At 44.4% G+C, this 17,566-nt stretch overlaps 1 protein-coding gene across 1 annotated transcript in view; it reads left to right on the forward strand.

Annotated features, from left to right (window-relative positions):
* Positions 1-14,202: 14,202 nt before the first annotated feature.
* Positions 14,203-17,566, forward strand: part of LOC141134042 (adhesion G protein-coupled receptor E3-like) — a 99,230-nt gene continuing 95,866 nt past the window's right edge. The window contains exon 1 of the mRNA XM_073623631.1: positions 14,203-14,212. Coding sequence (XP_073479732.1) covers positions 14,203-14,212 — 10 coding nt within the window. The remainder of the gene's footprint in view (positions 14,213-17,566) is intronic.

Below are 17,566 nucleotides of genomic sequence, written 5' to 3' on the forward strand. Positions count from 1 at the left end.
AACACCGAAGAAAGACCAGAAGAAAGAAGATGGAAGAAGAAGAGATTAATAAAGGACTTGTCAAAAACCGTCTCTTGTGTTCTTTTAACCTTTTTGACACTTTTTTGTGAAATGGTACCCCATTACCAATTCACACAGGGGGGGCCGGGATCTGGGGGTCCCCTTGTTAAAGGGAGCTTCCAGATTCCGATAAGCCCCCTCTCCGCAGACCCCCACAACCACCGGGCAAGGGTTGTGGGGATGAGGCCCTTCTCCTCATCAACATGGGGACAAGGTGTGGAGGGCATGTGGCCTGGTATGGTTCAGGAGGGGGTGCTCTCTCGTTCCCCCCTCTTTTCCTGTGGCCTGCCAGGTTGCGTGCTCGGAAAAGGGTTTGGTATGGATTTTTGGGGGGGACCCCCATGCCTTTTTTTTTTTTATTTTGGCGCAGGGTTCCCTTAATATCCATACCAGACCTGAAGGGCCTGTTATGGAATTTAGGGGGACCCCCACACATTTTTTTTTTGTAATTTTGGTTCGGGGTTCTCCTGTGGGGAAATTCCATGAAGTTTTTATCAATGAACTTTTATGTGTATATACAGTGCTGTGCACCCATAGTGCAGTTGCTCATACTTTTCTTGTGGTCAATACAGTGCACCCATAGTTGTTATTAAACTTCTGATGGTGTACACAGTACTGTGCACCCCTAGTGCAGTTGCTACTACTTTTCTGGTGGTGTACACAATACATACAGTGCACCCATAGTTGTTCTTACACCTCTGTTGGTGTACACAGTATCGTGCACCCCTAGTGCAGTTGCTACTACTTTCCTGGTGGTGTACACAATACTTACAGTGCACCCATAGTTGTTCTTACACTTCTGTTGGTGTACACAGTACTGTGCACCCCTAGTGCAGTTGCTACTACTTTCCTGGTGGTGTACACAATACATACAGTGCACCCATAGTTGTTCTTACACTTCTGTTGGTGTACACAGTACCCTGCACCCCTAGTGCAGTTGCTACTGCTTTCCTGGTGGTGTACACTATACATACAGTGCACTCATAGTTGTTATTAAACTTCTGTTGGTGTACACAGTACCGTGCACCCCTAGTGCAGTTGCTACTACTTTCCTGGTGGTGTACACAATACATACAGCGCACCCATAGTTGTTCTTACACTTCTGTTGGTGTACACAGTACCGTGCACCCCTAGTGCAGTTGCTACTACTTTCCTGGTGGTGTACACAATGCATACAGTGCACCCATAGTTGTTCTTACACTTCTGTTGGTGTACACAGTACCGTGCACCCCCAGTGCAGTTGCAACTACTTTGCTGGTGGTGTACACAATACAGTGTACCCATAGTTGTTATTATACTTCTGTTAGTGTACACAGTATCGTGCACCCCAAGTGCAGTTGCTACTACTTTCCTGGTGGTGTACACAATACATACAGTGCACCCATAGTTGTTATTAAACTTCTGTTGGTGCACACTGTACCGTGCACCTCTAGTGAATAATAGCATTGGTCATTGTGGCCAGAGCCAGATTTGACTGTGAAAAGCATCTGAAATATCTATTATGAAGAGGAATGTAGGGTGAGCATTTGAGTAAGATGTTTGATGTAGACTTGAATTCATAAATCCATCATGAACGCATTTATTACTTTTTTGTATAAGGTACACAGAGAATCTCCAATTCTGGCATTCAGTGGGTGCATGAACATTTGGTATGAAGCAAGTTTTCAATGCCTGTCTGCAGGAGCAGTTCAATACATTGCACCCCCATAATAGGGTCTGACTCTCCAACTGTATTTATCTGTATTACCTAAAACCCATGCTGCTCTAATACAGAACTTTGGGTTGAAACATAATAATGCATTTCTTGAACCATTGTATTCCACATTTACCAGAACCTACTACTGCCTGGAAAAATTACTACACAGGTATACAGTTCTCGGGTTCTGAGTCCCATAGCAATCACAAAGTTTGCTTTATCTGTAGTTACACCTTCACCCATCTGCTCCAAATCTTTGTTTCTTAATTTTTATCTACATAATCATATTTACAATTGTTACATAACATCTTTTCTCTCTACAGACATTAATGAATGTAAAACAAACCCTAACATCTGTGGCCTTAATAGTGATTGCATAAACACAGTTGGATCATACATGTGTGTCTGCCGGGGGGGATTCAAGAATATTGTCAATCAGTGTACAGGTAATAGTTTTATTAATATGATTATCCACTATTCCCTGCATGTTCAGTTTTGCTTTCTTACCTATTGGTGGCCTGGAATTATCTTTGTTTCTTTACAGCTAGCACTTCTATGCAGCCTATCTAAACTTCTTCAGTACTTCTAATGAGCATCGGAAACATACCCTGGTATTACTATCCACAAGGTTTAGAGATGGTTATTCAATTTTGACCTAGTTGGCCTCTTCCGTGCCTCATGCAAACCAGTTTGTCCTCTGTCCAAAATGTCCGCATCACTGCTTTCAAAAGAATGTCCCAAAATGCGGCCCGGGGGTCAGATACAGCCCTTTGCTTGCTTTTATCTGACCCTTGGGGCATTATTCCTTCCACTGTCAGCAACAGTAGGGCATAGTTCCTGCCACTGACACTGACAATGGGGCACTATTCGTCCTAATGATATCAATGATGGAGCACTATTCCTCCGCAATTTCAACAGGCAGACTCCGAGGCTTCAATAGGAGGACAGCCATACAGGGAAAGACCCCAGCAAGGTGCCACTTCTGCACGTGCAGGTTTGCTGTCCCCTATGGATACAGTACTTAACAGTTCCTAATTAAAACGTAATAGTTTTCTTAGCTTTACTACAACTTCTACTTGTAGTTCTTCAGCCCCTTGAGCTCCTGGTCTCTCACCGGACCCTCTGATTCACTAACTCTAAATTTATTAAATAAAAGGTTAAAGTGGTCATAAAGCTTGGGTTTTAAAAAAAATAACAAACATACCTATACTTACCTGCTCTGTGTAATGGCTTTGCACACAGCAGCCCCGATCCTCTTCTTCTGGGGTCCCCCGCTGGCGCTCCAGGCCCCTCCTCTTCATCGGGTGCCCCCAGGGAAAGCCACTGTTAGGAAAGGACTTACCTGCTGGTGGCACTGTGGCTCCCAGATTCACTGGATGCAATTCCAGTGTCCACCTGTGGGTGTCTCCCAGAAGCCAGCAGGCTGTAGTAATCTGTCACATTAGTGTTCAGCTGCCGGGGGGGCTACTTAAGGCTGCTCCTCCCTTCCCCCGGCATGTCACGATTCTGATCCCTTCCTTGCTGCCTGTTCTTGATGCCTAGCCTGATCCCCTCGACCTTGTTTCTGCCTACCTTTGCCTTGCTTCTGTTCGAGGACCCTGTTGAGATCTCCCCTTCCTTGCAACCTTGCATCCCCTGTATCCTTGTCCCTAGTTTGGTTTGTATATAATTAGTTGTTCAGGTCCAACAGTTCTTGTCAGTGTGGGGTTTGGTTTTGCTTGTTGGGGTTGTCATGTTTATTGTTTGCTGTGTTTACTGTTTGCTGTATCTCACTCTTAATAAACCTCACTTGCTTATACTTTGTTGGCTTGGTCTCAGTTCCCTTGTGCAGCTACGTGTCTGGTCTCCTTGCTGTAAAAAACCTGACATATTTGGGACGACCACCAATGACCAGATCTGCTGCACTTGGGAACTGAGAGCCAGTTGCTTTGAGCTTTTTTGCTTAGCCTTATCAGGATGCTTAGAGCAAAGGTAATCTATCATGTGCAGCTCGCAGTAGAAGTAGATAAGGATTATTGTTGCTTTGTGTGGCAAGATCTCACTGTGAAGGAACTGTTGGGGAGCATTCTGACAGCACATGCCTTAGCTGTTGAGGGCAGATTCTCACTTAGCAAAGTACAACCTTTGATTCAGGTCTGTTCTGAGCTATTATTTCCGGTTATCTCTCAGGACCGTGATGTTTTCACTCCCCCATTTACTATGCACCAGGTTGGACTTTTGGGATGGTTGCTGGAACATTGTGCAGGTTCTTTTGTTCAGCAGTATTCAGCCTATTCACAACAGGTGGGGTTGGATTGCATTGCTGCTGTGCATTTAATTGAGCAATGTGAGCAAGGGAGAGACAAACTGCTGATTCCCAGGCTGCCATCCAGTTGGACTATGCTGATTCCCGGGCTGCCATCCCACTGGACTATTCTGATTCTGGGGCTGCTGTCCAGATTGATGTGCCTCTGCTCGATGCCCAGCCTAATGATCCGGTCCCTGATGCCCAGCCTGATGATCCAGTCCCTGATGCCCAGCCTGCCTTTAGACGTCCTGTACTCAAGAACCTGCCTGCCTTTGATTGTCCACCTTCTAATGGGTCTGAAAACTCAGAATCCTCATGTGCCTTATATGGGTTACCTGCTCGGCCTGAGATTCATTTGGTGGTTGCCTCGGTCGAGTCCCTCTGGTAGTATGTTGCTCCTATGGTGGCAAAACCTGGTGGTCCGGACTTACCTTTGGTAGCTGCATTTGCCTTCATGGCCCTGGTCGTGGTAAGATCCCGGGGAATGGCAGAGTACAAACTGTGCCTTGCCATGATCCGGAGGCGATTACCACAGCTCTGAGTGTACTAGGGAACCCGGGTCGGGTAACCAGTGCCTCGGAGAGACCTAGGTGGCTAATGATGTGCGGAGCGAGTCCTGGAAACCAGGCAAGCTATTTAGTTCTGACTAGACACTTCGGTGTCTGGATTCCGGTATTGTCACATGACCCCAGGACTAAGTTTGCAGATAACCCGTGGAACCCCAGCATTGGGGTATCTGCTGTTTTGAGAGACTTGGAGTGTCGAATGCTATACATCTCTGGGAATCTGGCCAGTGGAATACCCAGCCAATCACCTGATCACCTGGGACCAAAGTGTCTCACCTGGTGGTGGGACACTTTGCCTATTGACGGATCTTGGCAGTAGGGTATCTTGCTTGGATTCATTATGGACTGAAGGGGGGATAGTGTATGTAAAGGTTGTCCAATGAGGAGGGAGTTGCAGTAGTCGAGGCGAGAGATGACCAGGGAATGAATTAGAAGCTTGGTGGTGTCATTGGTTAAAAAGGGGAGTATTCTAGAGATGTTGCAAAGGCTAAGGCAGCATGATTTTGACAGGAATTGGATGTGGGCCTAAAAGGACAGTTCAGAGTCTAGGGTTTCCCCTAGCACCCTGACATGTGGGGACGGACTGATAGTTGTGCCATTGATCTTGACAGAGCAGTCAGGGGAATGGGGCACGTGGGGGAGGAAATATTATGAGCTTGATTTTAGATAGATTCATTTTGAGGAAGTGGTGTGACATCCAGGCTGATATGTCTGTTAGTAAATCAGTGATGTGTGAGAAGACTGATGGAGTGAGCTGAGGGGTAGAGAGATAGATTTGGGTGTCATCAACATATAAATGGTAGTGGAAGCCATGGGAGGCTATCAGCTGACCCAGGGAGGATGTGTAGATAGAGAATAGTAGAGGTCCAAGGACAGAACCTTGGGGGACCCCAACAGTAAGAGGTGTTGGAGAGGAGGAAGTAAAGTTGTAAGTGACACTGAAGGTGCAGTGAGATAGGTAAGATTCGAACCAACGGAGAGCACAGCCATGGATACCAAGCAAATTTAGTTTTTTGAGAAGGAGGGGGTGATCAACTGTATCAAATGCAGCGGAGAGGTCCACGAGTAAAAGTACGGAATAATGACCTTTGGTTTTAGCTGTTAGTAATCGTTTGTGAGTTTTAGGAGAGCAGTTTATGTGGAGTGCTGTGGATGAAATCCTGACTGAAGGGGATCAAGAAGGTTAATCTTAATGAGATGGTTGCTCAGTCGGTTGTAGACTAAACGTTCAAGGAGTTTGGAGGCAAAAGGGAGTAAGGAGATGGGTCTTAGGTTGTTAAGATTGGTGGGGTCCAGGGAGGCCTTTTTTGGTATGGGAGTGACTAGTGCATGTTTCAGAGGGTTGGGGAAGATGCCAGTAGAGAGGGAGAGGTTGAATATATGAGTTAAAGAGTGTAGGATAGAGTCAGAGGGTGACGGCAGTATTTGAGATGGAATGGGGTCCAGCGGGCAGGAGGTTAGGTGGGCGTTAGAAAAAAGTTTATTGACTTCCTCAGTAGTTGTTGGGTTAAACAAGAGTTTTGATTGTACAGGAGGACAAAGAGTGTAAAGTGAAGGAGACATCTGTAGAGTGGAGGAGATCTCGAGACAAATTGTCTCAATCTTATTTTTGAAGTGTTTAGCAATCTCCTGGGAATTGAGTAAGTTAGTGGGTGGAGGTAATGGCGGACGAAGTAGAGCATTAAAGGTAGAAAAGAATTGATGGGGACTGCATGAGAGGGTGTTAATGAGAGTGATAGAGTAAGTCTGTTTGGCAGCGTGGAGACAGCAATGGTATTTTTGGAGGGCAGATTTATATTGGCTGAAATTTTGCTGTGACTTTGTCTTACATCACAGAGGCTCAAGAGCACGGCTCTGTTTTTTGAGGCTTTTGGTAATGTCTGTCTGCCAGGGTTGTAGCGGTCGGGGCCTGGCTCTGTGCATAGTGAGGGGGGCCAAGGTATTCAGGGTGGATGACAGTGAACTGTTGTAGATAGAAGTGGCCAGGTTGGGGCAGGACACGGATTAGATTTTGGCATAGAGACAATCTGTAGCAGAAGAAAAAAGAGAAGGGTTAAGAGGGCGAAGGTTTCTATGGGTAATTGTTAGCTAGTTGGAAGGCAAAGAGGAGGAAGACAAGGAGAGAGTGAAACGAATAAGGTGGTGATCAGAGAGAGGAAAAGGAATGTTGGAGTGGTTGCGTGGAGTGCATAGGTAGGAGAATATGAGGTCAAGGCAGTGCATAGGTAGGAGAATATGAGGTCAAGGCAGTTGCCAACAGTGAGTAGAAGCGTTTGCCCATTGTTTCAGGTCAAAAGAGGAGGTTAGGTTCAGAAATTTAGCAGTAGCGGGAGTGTTAGGATTAACAAGGATGTTAAAGTCACCAAGAATGATTATTGGGATTTCAGAAGAGAGAAAGTAAGGTAGCCAGGCAGAGAAGTCGTCAAGGAAGCTTGATACCGGTCCAGGAGGCTGATAGATCACAGCAATTCTCAACGAAACAGGAAAAAATAGACACATACAATGAGCTTCAAATGAGGAGAGGGACAGAGAGGGGGGTGGATGAAGAACTTGGAAAGTGCTTTGAGGGGATAGGAGGATTACAACACCACCTCCTTTCCCCACTAGGCCTAGGAGAGTGAGTCCACAGGAGCCCACCATGGTAGAGGGCAGCAGGAGACAGAAAGTCAGATTCTTGAAGCCATGTCTCCGTAATTGCAAGTAGGTTGAAGGAGTTTGTGATAAATAGGTCATGGATGGTGGTAAGTTTGTTGCAAACCGAGCGGGCATTCCAAAGGGCACAGGAAAAGGGAAGGCTGGTTTTAGGCAGAAGAGGAATATTGTGTAGATTGCGGCTTCTGGCAGAGGATAGGGGGTGCTGGGTATGTTGGCCAAAGGTAAATCATGGCAGTCCAGGATTAGGAGAAATATCTCCAGACATTAGAAGAAGCAGAAGGGTGAGAAAGGTGATATGGGAGTGTGACTTATGTGGGGGGACACCTCTCAGTGTCCTGGAGGTTTTATTGGTATGTGGGTTCAAAATTAGCAGGAGTTGATGAGTGCAGTAAAACGGTGAAGACAGGAGTGAGGGTGATATATATAAGCAGTGGGGTGGAGAAGAGGGGTGAAGGAGAGAAAGTTTAAGGAGCGAGGATGCAACTGTGAGAAGGAAAAGTAGGGAGTGCATGATACAGAGTGATGAGATTGAGAAGCAGACTGGATGAAAGATGTTCTATGGGGAATCATGACACCTGTAGTCTGTTTAGTGTGTTGCAGTAGTCTGTTGTACATTTTCGCTTTGTGCATTTGCTGAAGTGCTGAGCCGAAGTGTAAAGGCCCGTACACACGATCAGACTTTTTGACAACAAACATGCAAATTAGCTGTTTTGGAGCAACATCCGACCGTGTGTACGATTCATCGGACAAGCTTTTTCTGTTTCCATCTGACTTTTGTTGGCTGTGCGGACAAACTTTCCGGCAACAAAAGTTCGATGGAGCAAAGTCCGATCGTGTGTACACAAAAGCATCGGACTTTTGTACAAACTACAGTACGCGGCCTATGACCACGCCCCCTTATGACCTCACAGTCCCAGCATGCCCCGGGACTGTGATGTCATAGGGGGGCGGGGTCACCGCCTATATAAGTCATAGCAGAGCGCACAGACAGCATTACAGCCGGAGAGAGCGTCGTGTCAACATCTCTGGAAGAGAAGAGGGAAGAAGACGATCCAGATGTCCAGGCTCCTCCGCTAGCAAAAGAGCGGCAAAAGAGCAGAAGATAGCGGAGGAGCCGGCAGAAGGAAGAAGGCACCGGAGAAGAAACAGAGAGTGCGGAGACGACACCAGAGAGAGGGAGAAGAGGCCTGAGAGACCCCCGAAGTCGGCAGAAGACCCCCCGAAGTCGGAAGAAGACCCCTGGAGCTGCCTAATAAATTACTTTAAAAACCTGTGTACTGTGTTTTTTTCTTGACACTTTTTTCCCTAGGTGAATGGGTAGGGGTACGATGTACGATGCAGTCAGGGAGCTCATGCTAAACATGGACGCTGGCACCAGGAAGTGACTATTTTTTGTGGCCCACTACTTTAGGGTGCCCCTTCAGTAGCGCCAATAGAAATGTGACGTAGCTTCTTACATAACAATGTGATATCTTTTCAAGAAACTGTGGAGCAGCTTTGTCTTCACCTACACAGGAGCTTTTTTACAATTGATATTGTGCCATTCAGTCCTCATGAGCTCCCAATACAAATACTCTTCGGGGGGTTGATACCGTAATCATCCTTTTTGCTTTTGATGATTTTCATCCATGTGAATATACATCCCTCCCTACGGGTGATCAGGCATCCATCTGGACTACACAGGGGGGAGTCACTTATGGGGGCACCCCTCCTCCCCTCTTCTCTCAGTTGACGCCTCGTATCCTGCGACTTCCCCAGAACTCTATTACAGAGGTTGTTTTTATCGTGAATATTGTTGTTGAATAATTGAAAAGCCTCGTCCATTTTCCTGATGAAGCCTTCTGGGCAAAACATGTTGAAATTATGTAGACGTGGTTATGCTTTGAACTCTTGGTGACCACAGTTTTTTTCATTGTCAATATTAGGTTGAGGATGTATACCTTTGACTGTGAATATAAAACTGTTCTCACATTTTATCGTATATTTTTTTGTAAAACTGCTTTAATAAATATTTGATATATTTTCAGTAGATAATGTCTTTTCCTATATCAGGGGTACCTTTAAAATCCCATTTTCTACATATTTTTTGGTTTACTACTTCAGGGATGATGGTACATATATAAAAAACGTTTATAAACACTGATCTCTACCCATATAGCCCTGTACCCTATACTCATTTACATAGGGCGGGGGGCCTGGATCTGGGGGCCACCTTATTAAAGGGGCTCCCGGATTCCGATAAGCCCCTCGCCCGCAGACCCCGACAACCAATGGCCTGGGTTGTCGGGAAGAGGCCCTTGTCCTCAGCAACATGGGGACGAGGTGCTTTGGGGTGGGGGGGCCGCAGGGCGCCCCCTCCCCCAAAGCACCCACCCCCCATGTTGAGGGCATGCGGCCTGGTACGGCTAAGGAGGGGGGGCGCTCGCTCGTCCCCACCCCCTTTCCTGACCGGCCGGGCTGCGTGCTCTGATAAGGGTTCGGTATGGATTTTGGGGGAACCCATGCCGTTTTTTTATTTAAAATTTGACGTGGAGTCCCCCCCAAGATTCATACCAAACACAGTGCCTGGGATTGGCGGGGATCCAAGTCGGATCCCCGCACCAATGTGAACCCGGCTCGTAAGGTGTCAATCTCGCCAATAAAAGTGGAGAGATTGACACAATATCAGACAACAATACAGAAGTTGACCAAAGGGTGGTGGTAAAGAGCTGAAAAACTACGTGATTTGGTGAAAGTTGGCTGGAAAAGTCCTATCGTCTGTATGCAAGACAAATTTCTGGCCAACGCCCTTTGTGCAAATATCCAAGGGATAGTTTGTAGAAAGTCCTATCGTGTGTATGGGGCTTTATACTTAATCCAATATGAATACTTTATCCAAAATGATAGTTGCCAATGCAATCCCTGCCCGTGCAACCCCCACCTGGGCATCCCTTAGAAAAGACCTAAATTTATACTGAATTGCGTGGGGATATTATTGCCAATTAATCAGCCAGGATTGCATAGGAGGAACACATGGCTGACAGAACGAACTTCTCACACCAAAGACAGACTACAAGACACAGCAAGAGAGCAGGGGATCATTTAAAGCATGTTTAAAACAATGAAGCAGTACCCTGTACCCTTGTCCCTAGTTTGGTTTGTATGTAGTTAGTTGTGCAGGTTAAACAGTTCTTGTCAGTGTGGGGTTTAGTTTTGCTTGTTGGGGTTGTTCATGTTTAGGCTACTTTCACACTGAGGCGTGCAGGCGTCGGCGGTACAGTGGTGCTAAATATAGCACCGCTTTACTGTCGTTTTAGCGGTGCCGTTTTAACCCCCCGCTAGCGGCCGAAAAAGGGTTTGCAGCACTGCCCCATTTTTTTCAATGGGAAGGGGCGCTTTAGGAGCGGTAATTACACCGCTCCTAATGCGCTCCAAAGATGCGGCTTGCAGGACTTTTATGACCGCCCTGCAAGCGCACCGCTCCAGTGTGAAAGCCCCCGGGGCTTTCACACTGGAGTGCATTTAGCAGCTCTTTCGGGGCACTTTGCAGGCGCTATTTTTAGCACTTTAGCGCCTGCAAAGCGCCTCAGTGTGAAAGGAGCATTATTGTTTGCTGTGTCTCACTGTTAATAAACCTCACTTGCAAATACTTTGTTGGCTTGGTCTCAATATTTCTGTAGAAAGGGGTCACAGACAGTAACAATATATATTCAAGTAATTCAATTGGAGAGTAGTAACTGACATTAAGAGCAATATAGCTATTGCTATATTCAGGCTGCTTTCAGGGGATTCCAAACTTGAGAATAACCCCAAGAGCAGAGGCACACTTAAATGGCAAATAAATCACAATATGACACTTTATATTGGATTGGTTACCTCTATTCAAATTTGGCTCTATGAGTCCAGGCAGAAGGAGAGCAGAAGACTGAACCTCTCTTATGTCAGACATCTTTCTCCTGTTTCCTGACACCATGGGCCCCACTACCAACACTGTACTTTAATCAACACTTAAGAGTTAGCGTCCAAGGCAAACTATCCCGCACACCCACTACATATACAGAGCCCTGGATATGTGTGTTGCCGTAGGGCACTAGAAAATCAGTCCCTCAAAAGAAAGATGAGGCCCTGGATCTTCAGCTAGCCACTTTTGCTGGTGCACTTAAACTTCTGAATGGCAGAGCAAAGCAATAAAACTGGCCCAGATTATCAAACAGAGAATGCAGGATTTTCCTCAGCAAAGTGAATACGGACAATGGTGTCTGTATACAGTGTCTCTGTATCTGAATGGCCTGGTATCCTATGGCACTAGGTGTCAGCAAGGTAACTAAGAGCAACAATGTCTGTATACAGTGTTCATAGAGCTGGATGAGCAAAGTGAAGCAACTCTGTGTGCAGTGTCCTTGTTTCCTGCAAATGGGCAAGTACCCTTTCACCAAATCCTGCGGTCAAGGCTCAAACGAACATCCTGGAACAGACTGGGACTTCTAGTGAATCAACTGGTCACCTTGCACTGGAACACTTCACACCATCGGCTGTAGACACCTGGAACAGTGCGGTGGACTGACCTGGGAGGCAGCACCTCTCCCCTGGGTCCAGTCTCCTTTCCTACCTCGTGGTAACTCAACTTCCCCCAGGCAAACAAAATGGAGTTTTAATTTCCGTTTCTCCCAGGCATGCTGGGTTCTGTAGTTCCTGCCCCCATATAAGCCTATTGGGCCGTTTGGTATGGGGACTAGATGTCCCAGAATCCTTTTCTGCTGCTGCTGCCCATTGGCTCTCTCCCTCTGCCAATAGGAACACAGCCAGAGATAGAGCAGAGCGGCGGATGCCTGTGTGCAAGCGCCGCTCGCATTACATACAGCGTCAGTGAGGAGAAGGAGGGGGGAGGAATCCCCTGCAGGAGCTGATAGGCACACTTTCCCAGTCTGGAGAGCCTATGTACATTCCGACGGTGGTCGGCGGGAGTTGTGGGCCCATTCATTTTCTGCTCAGATTGCCAGCGCCCCCCTGCTGGCCGAGCCCTGTACAACAGGAGCAGCCCTGATCCTCCCTGTAAGCTTGATAATTGTATGTCTGAGCCACCAATAAATAGTGGAACTAGAAACGTATCCCCTTTACAGGGACCATCAGGATGACCAATGTCAGAAAGTCAGACTTTCTAAATGTGCTGGCTGAAAAGAAACCCGTACAGCACAAGCTCCATCCAGGCAATGAAGGGAGATCTCACTAGAGTTAAACAGAAAGATGAAGAACAATGTCCTGGTTAAGACAAAAAATGATCCCACAATGCATCAATTTTTAACAATGTATAGTAATAAACTTTCTAATTGAACTTTATACATTTAGTTGCCCTCAAAGTCCCAATGTGTATATTGAGGGGTACCTTCTTTGTAATGTCCTGGTTAAGGTATAAGGCCAAATTAACTTTAGGCAAGAGGAAGTTCTTGTCCTCAGCACCACCTTGTCTGTGTGCAAGAATAGAAAGGGTTCTTTACAGAATAAGGCTGACAATTCACAAATTCACTTTGCAGAGGTAACGGCAACAAGGAAAACAACCTTGTGAATGAGTTATAGAGAAAATTGCAACAAAGTGCATAGAGGGGACGCCCCCTTGGACTTTATAGTGCAGAAGAAGAGTAATGGAGAGTAAATATATGTAAAAGGCACAAAAGTGCAAACTTTATTAGTGTACAAAAATAGATGTGTAAAAACAAACACAGTTCACTCTTAAGGACAATATATCAATGAGTTGATGTAAAATTTAGACATACAGTTTGTATCGCCTAAAGTTAACAATCCTAATTACTGCCTCAATTAAAATTGGGTTCAGTTTAGGATTGGTAGCTGTTATTTACATCCCGACATGTTTCGGAAAATCGCATTGAAACGTATCTTTCCTTCTTCAGGGGAGTTTATACAGTTGGGTAAATTATTCTTTTGTCTGAAACACAAATATGTAAATATATAGTAATATTGACATAGTATCATAGCAAAGACATCAAAGCATAGTCTATAGCTTATTATGCCATTTAACAAAGTAACAGGGTATATAGTACTTACATGTTTAGACTCATTGGGGTTTAATAGATAACAACAAACAGAAAAGCACGTGCTGGCTGCATAGGTCCACACACACGCCAAAAAATTGTCCATGTGTCCATAAACCGATCCGCTGAAGCGCATTCACAAGAGACGCCTGATTTTTCCAACAGCGATCAAATTAATGACACTGTGGGGAAAAAATATAACAGGAGGATATTTTAAATTTGACTTCCTCTTATTGTAGAAAAGGTAGGGGGAGTAGGAGAGATTACAACAGACGTAAAGACATAGGGCCATGTCTGTACATGGCCTGTGAAAACCATAGTATTTACCTCAAGTTGAAAGTCTGAGTGTGCTGCTGACATCCCGGTGGCGGCCAGTGAACTGACACAGACCATCCGGGTGTGAGCGTTTAAATACCTGATCTGTTTAGACATGAGCCAGTCAAAGAGAACAACAACTTGCAATTGGCCACCTTGAATACCTTTTCTCATGATTGGATGCACCTGTCTATGAAGTTCAAGGACTAATGAGCTCAACAAACCAATTGTGTGTTCCAATTAATCAGTGCTAAGTCGTTACAGGTATTCAAATCAACAAAATGACAAGGGTGCCCAAATTTATGCACCTGCCTAGTTTTGTTTTGATGCATATTGCCCATTTTCTGTTAATCCAATAAACCTCAATTCACTACTGAAATATTACTGTGTCCATCAGTTATTTGATAGATCAAAATGAAATGGCTGATCCAAACACCCAAATATTTATAAATGACAATCATAGAAATTGTCAGGGGTTCCTAAATTTTGCATACGACTGTATATATGCATTTGTGTTTCAGACTAAAGAATAATTTACCCAACTGTATAAACTCCCCTGAAGAAGGAAAGATACATTTCAATGCAATTTTGCGAAACATGTCGGGATGTAAGTAACAGCTACCAATCCTAAACTGAACCCAATTTTAATTGAGGCAGTAATTAGGATTGTTAGATTTGGGTGATACAAACTGTATGTCTAAATTTTACATCAACATATTGTCCTTAAGAGTGAACTGTGTTTTTTTTTAAACATCTATTTTTGTACACTAATAAAGTTGGCACTTTTCTGCATTTTACATATATTTACTCTCCATTACTCTTCTTCTGCCCTATAAAGTCCAAGGAGGTGTCCCCTCTATGCACTTTGTTGCAATTTTCTGTATAACACTATTTAAGATGTTGGCAGGCTAGCACACTATCTAATTCTCATATCCCTATTGCTTCTCCAACCTTGTGAATGAGAGTGAAAGGGAGAATATCACTGATTGGTGCAAAATGTGCTTTTTGAAGCACTGAGAGAACAAAATTCAAATCCTTCTGATCTCTAGAACTAGACCCAGGTATTTCAAGAGATGATGAAGTTACAGTGCTAACTTCTGAAGGATTAGGACGTATCCAAACTGCAAGGTGTAGATGGTAGTGGCTGCACTGGATGCAGTAGAACACCTGGAACTGTTCTGCCACAGTAACTGGGGCTGTGATGCCCTGCTCCAGAATACTCACCAGAGCTGCACAGATATCTTAAAATCGATGGGGCGGAGCAGGCAGGTTGGAAGTCATGAACCAGGGAGGAGGCTGGGAGCAAAACTTTAGTTTGTAGCACCTGGAAACTACCTCATGCACGCTAGCATCTGAGATACCGGATGCCCAAGTGTCCTCAAAGGTGTCTCCCTTGGAAAAGCTAGGGCACACCCTCAAGCTAAGGAGAATTTATCTGAGGGCTTGGGGAACCTGAACATCCAGGGTTTGTAAGTCTGGCACTGGGAGCCAGACTTTGCTTTGGAAATTGAGGCCTGAGTCCAGTTTCTTTAACTTTTGGAGCGATAGCAGAAGAATGCAACTCCTCTAATGTTTATTCTCCATTAAAGACTTGAGAGACTGCGCATCAGACAGGGCCCTGGCTGCTGAAGGTTCAGAGGCCTTTAAAAGAGAATTTGGAGATTTTAAAATAACAAACAATTATAATCGCCTAGGTGGATGAAGAATTGAGCCGATACTGAATCTGTCCCCCGCAGTGAGAACTGAGTGATAAAACACCACTGATCGCTAAGTTCTCCCCCTCCACTCTGAATGCAGAGAGCCGTGACTGACACTAGAGCACTGGGCTGTGGAGGGGCTGGCCCAGGCTCTCAGTGGATCACTGAGACGCTGAGCCAGTAGCCAGTCCAGGCATCTTGGTGGATTCCAGTCATATGGTTGGGATCTTTCCTGAGCCTGGACCAGCTGAGTGACATCAGCTGACAGCAGGCTTTAGCGCGCTGTTGTCTGAAAACAGGTCACAGGAGTGCGATCCATAGAAGAAGTATAGCCAAAAAAGCTTTGACTATACTTCTCCTTGAAGGCTGTGAACAGGTCCGATAATGATTTTGCAAGGGTAGGCATGGAAGCACATGTTCTCTGCATTCAGAGTCAGCATTTAACTGTGCCATTGGGTCCAAAAAAATTCCTGCATGACTACAGTGAAATCCTCTTGGCATAGAGCTAGCCACACCAGAGAGAGCTAATATCAGGCCATCTGCATCCCTCGGCCAAGGGGTTCAATTCAGGCATTAGCAGAACCATTAGTAGGGTGTGAGCTGGAGGCAACCAGTACAGCTGGATCATCCCCCATATGTCTGGGAAAGACATGTTACACCAAAAGCAGAAGGCAATATAGTTTAGGATACAAGGCTAGGTACAAACTTGGTTGCTTGGTAGCAGAAGGGAGAGGCAGCCAAAGCAACAAGGTCACTGTAATCAGGTTGTAGCAGACTGATGAGTTTACTGGTGCAACCCTTTGCCTCAATTGTCACTGGTTAAGGATGCTGTGGGCTTCAAAGATGGCAGGCTACTAGAAATCAGTGAAGTTGACAGTGGGAATGGGATGGGGAAGCTGAGACACTAGTTCCCTATTATGTCCCTCTTAACCTTGTAATTGATAGCAGGTAGTGGCTGAATTCTACAGCCAAAAGCAGACTGTTATTTGGCTATGGATCCAGCCATTGCTTGCTGTCAATCAAAAGGGGAGAGAGAGGGCAATATTTATATATATATATATATATATATATATATATATATATATATATATATATTGAGTTCCCCACGTCTTTATCGCATACTGTATATGTACATACATTTATACCTATAGGTGACTGGTCTTATCGTCGTTGGATAGGTCTGAATGTGAAAAATTTAGCTTCACAATACTTTATCTACATTGTATGTGCTGTTCTTTTACATTATGAAGAATACATACTATCTGAGAGGCTTCTGGATACCGGAGCTACAATTTTATTTTTATTATTATTATTTTTGTTATTACTAGCTATTCTCCATTTGCATGAAAAGTAAAATCAGTCATAATTAGTGATTTTATACTTTTTGTAAATAAACAATATTCTGAAATATTAGTAGTACTGCAAGAAGAAGGTATATAATAGTATCACTGTGGTGGAAGCATGCTGTACTATTGAAAAAGCAGAACTGTTATTAAAATAATTATTAACTATCATTAATCATGAACTATCCACTATTTCTTTTTGTTTTCTCACAAATAAACTGAGAAGAATGTACATCTAATGCTACCAAAAGAGAGTCCCTGAAGCACTGCGCCCACCAGACTATAATGGTATGTAAATTTCTGCATCTTTTTGTAAATACGCCACAATAAATACAAAATCATCACATTTGATTCTTATTGTAGCTATGTTTCTCTTTTTACTAAAACCTGAAGCTACAATCTCCAGAATCCAACTGCAGCACCCCCTGCTGGTAGAAAAAGGACTATGGCTTATCTAGTCATATACAACGGTGCTTTATGATATCAGAATTTTAGTCCACTCAGAAATGTAAACAGGGTAATGAAGCATAATATTTACCTAGTCTAATACGTTTTTAATACCACTGTTCTACAACAAAGTAAAAAAAAATAAATAAAAAAATAATGAATTTGTTCTCACAGTCGAGAAAAAATTCTTGACCTCAGTAATGGAAGCAGATTAGTTCTGTTGATAGTTAAAAAAAACTGATACGTTTTGCCAAATACAGGTGGAGATGCCATTTGTAGTCAACGTCTGACTGTTTCTGCTCTGGTGACAAAATCTTTTCTTTGGCTACCCACTTGAGTACCAATAGTGAAAATTATTTTTGACAGCTCTTTATTCTGATTTCTAATAAGCTCAAAGTGTACATAAACCAAGAAAAATATGTAATATATAGAAGCTTACCAGTCATTTGATGTGGCAGGTGCAAAGGATTTTTT

The sequence above is a fragment of the Aquarana catesbeiana genome, linkage group LG03 (genome assembly GCF_042186555.1).
Source record: "Aquarana catesbeiana isolate 2022-GZ linkage group LG03, ASM4218655v1, whole genome shotgun sequence".
In the NCBI taxonomy this organism is placed as follows: Eukaryota; Metazoa; Chordata; class Amphibia; order Anura; family Ranidae; genus Aquarana; species Aquarana catesbeiana.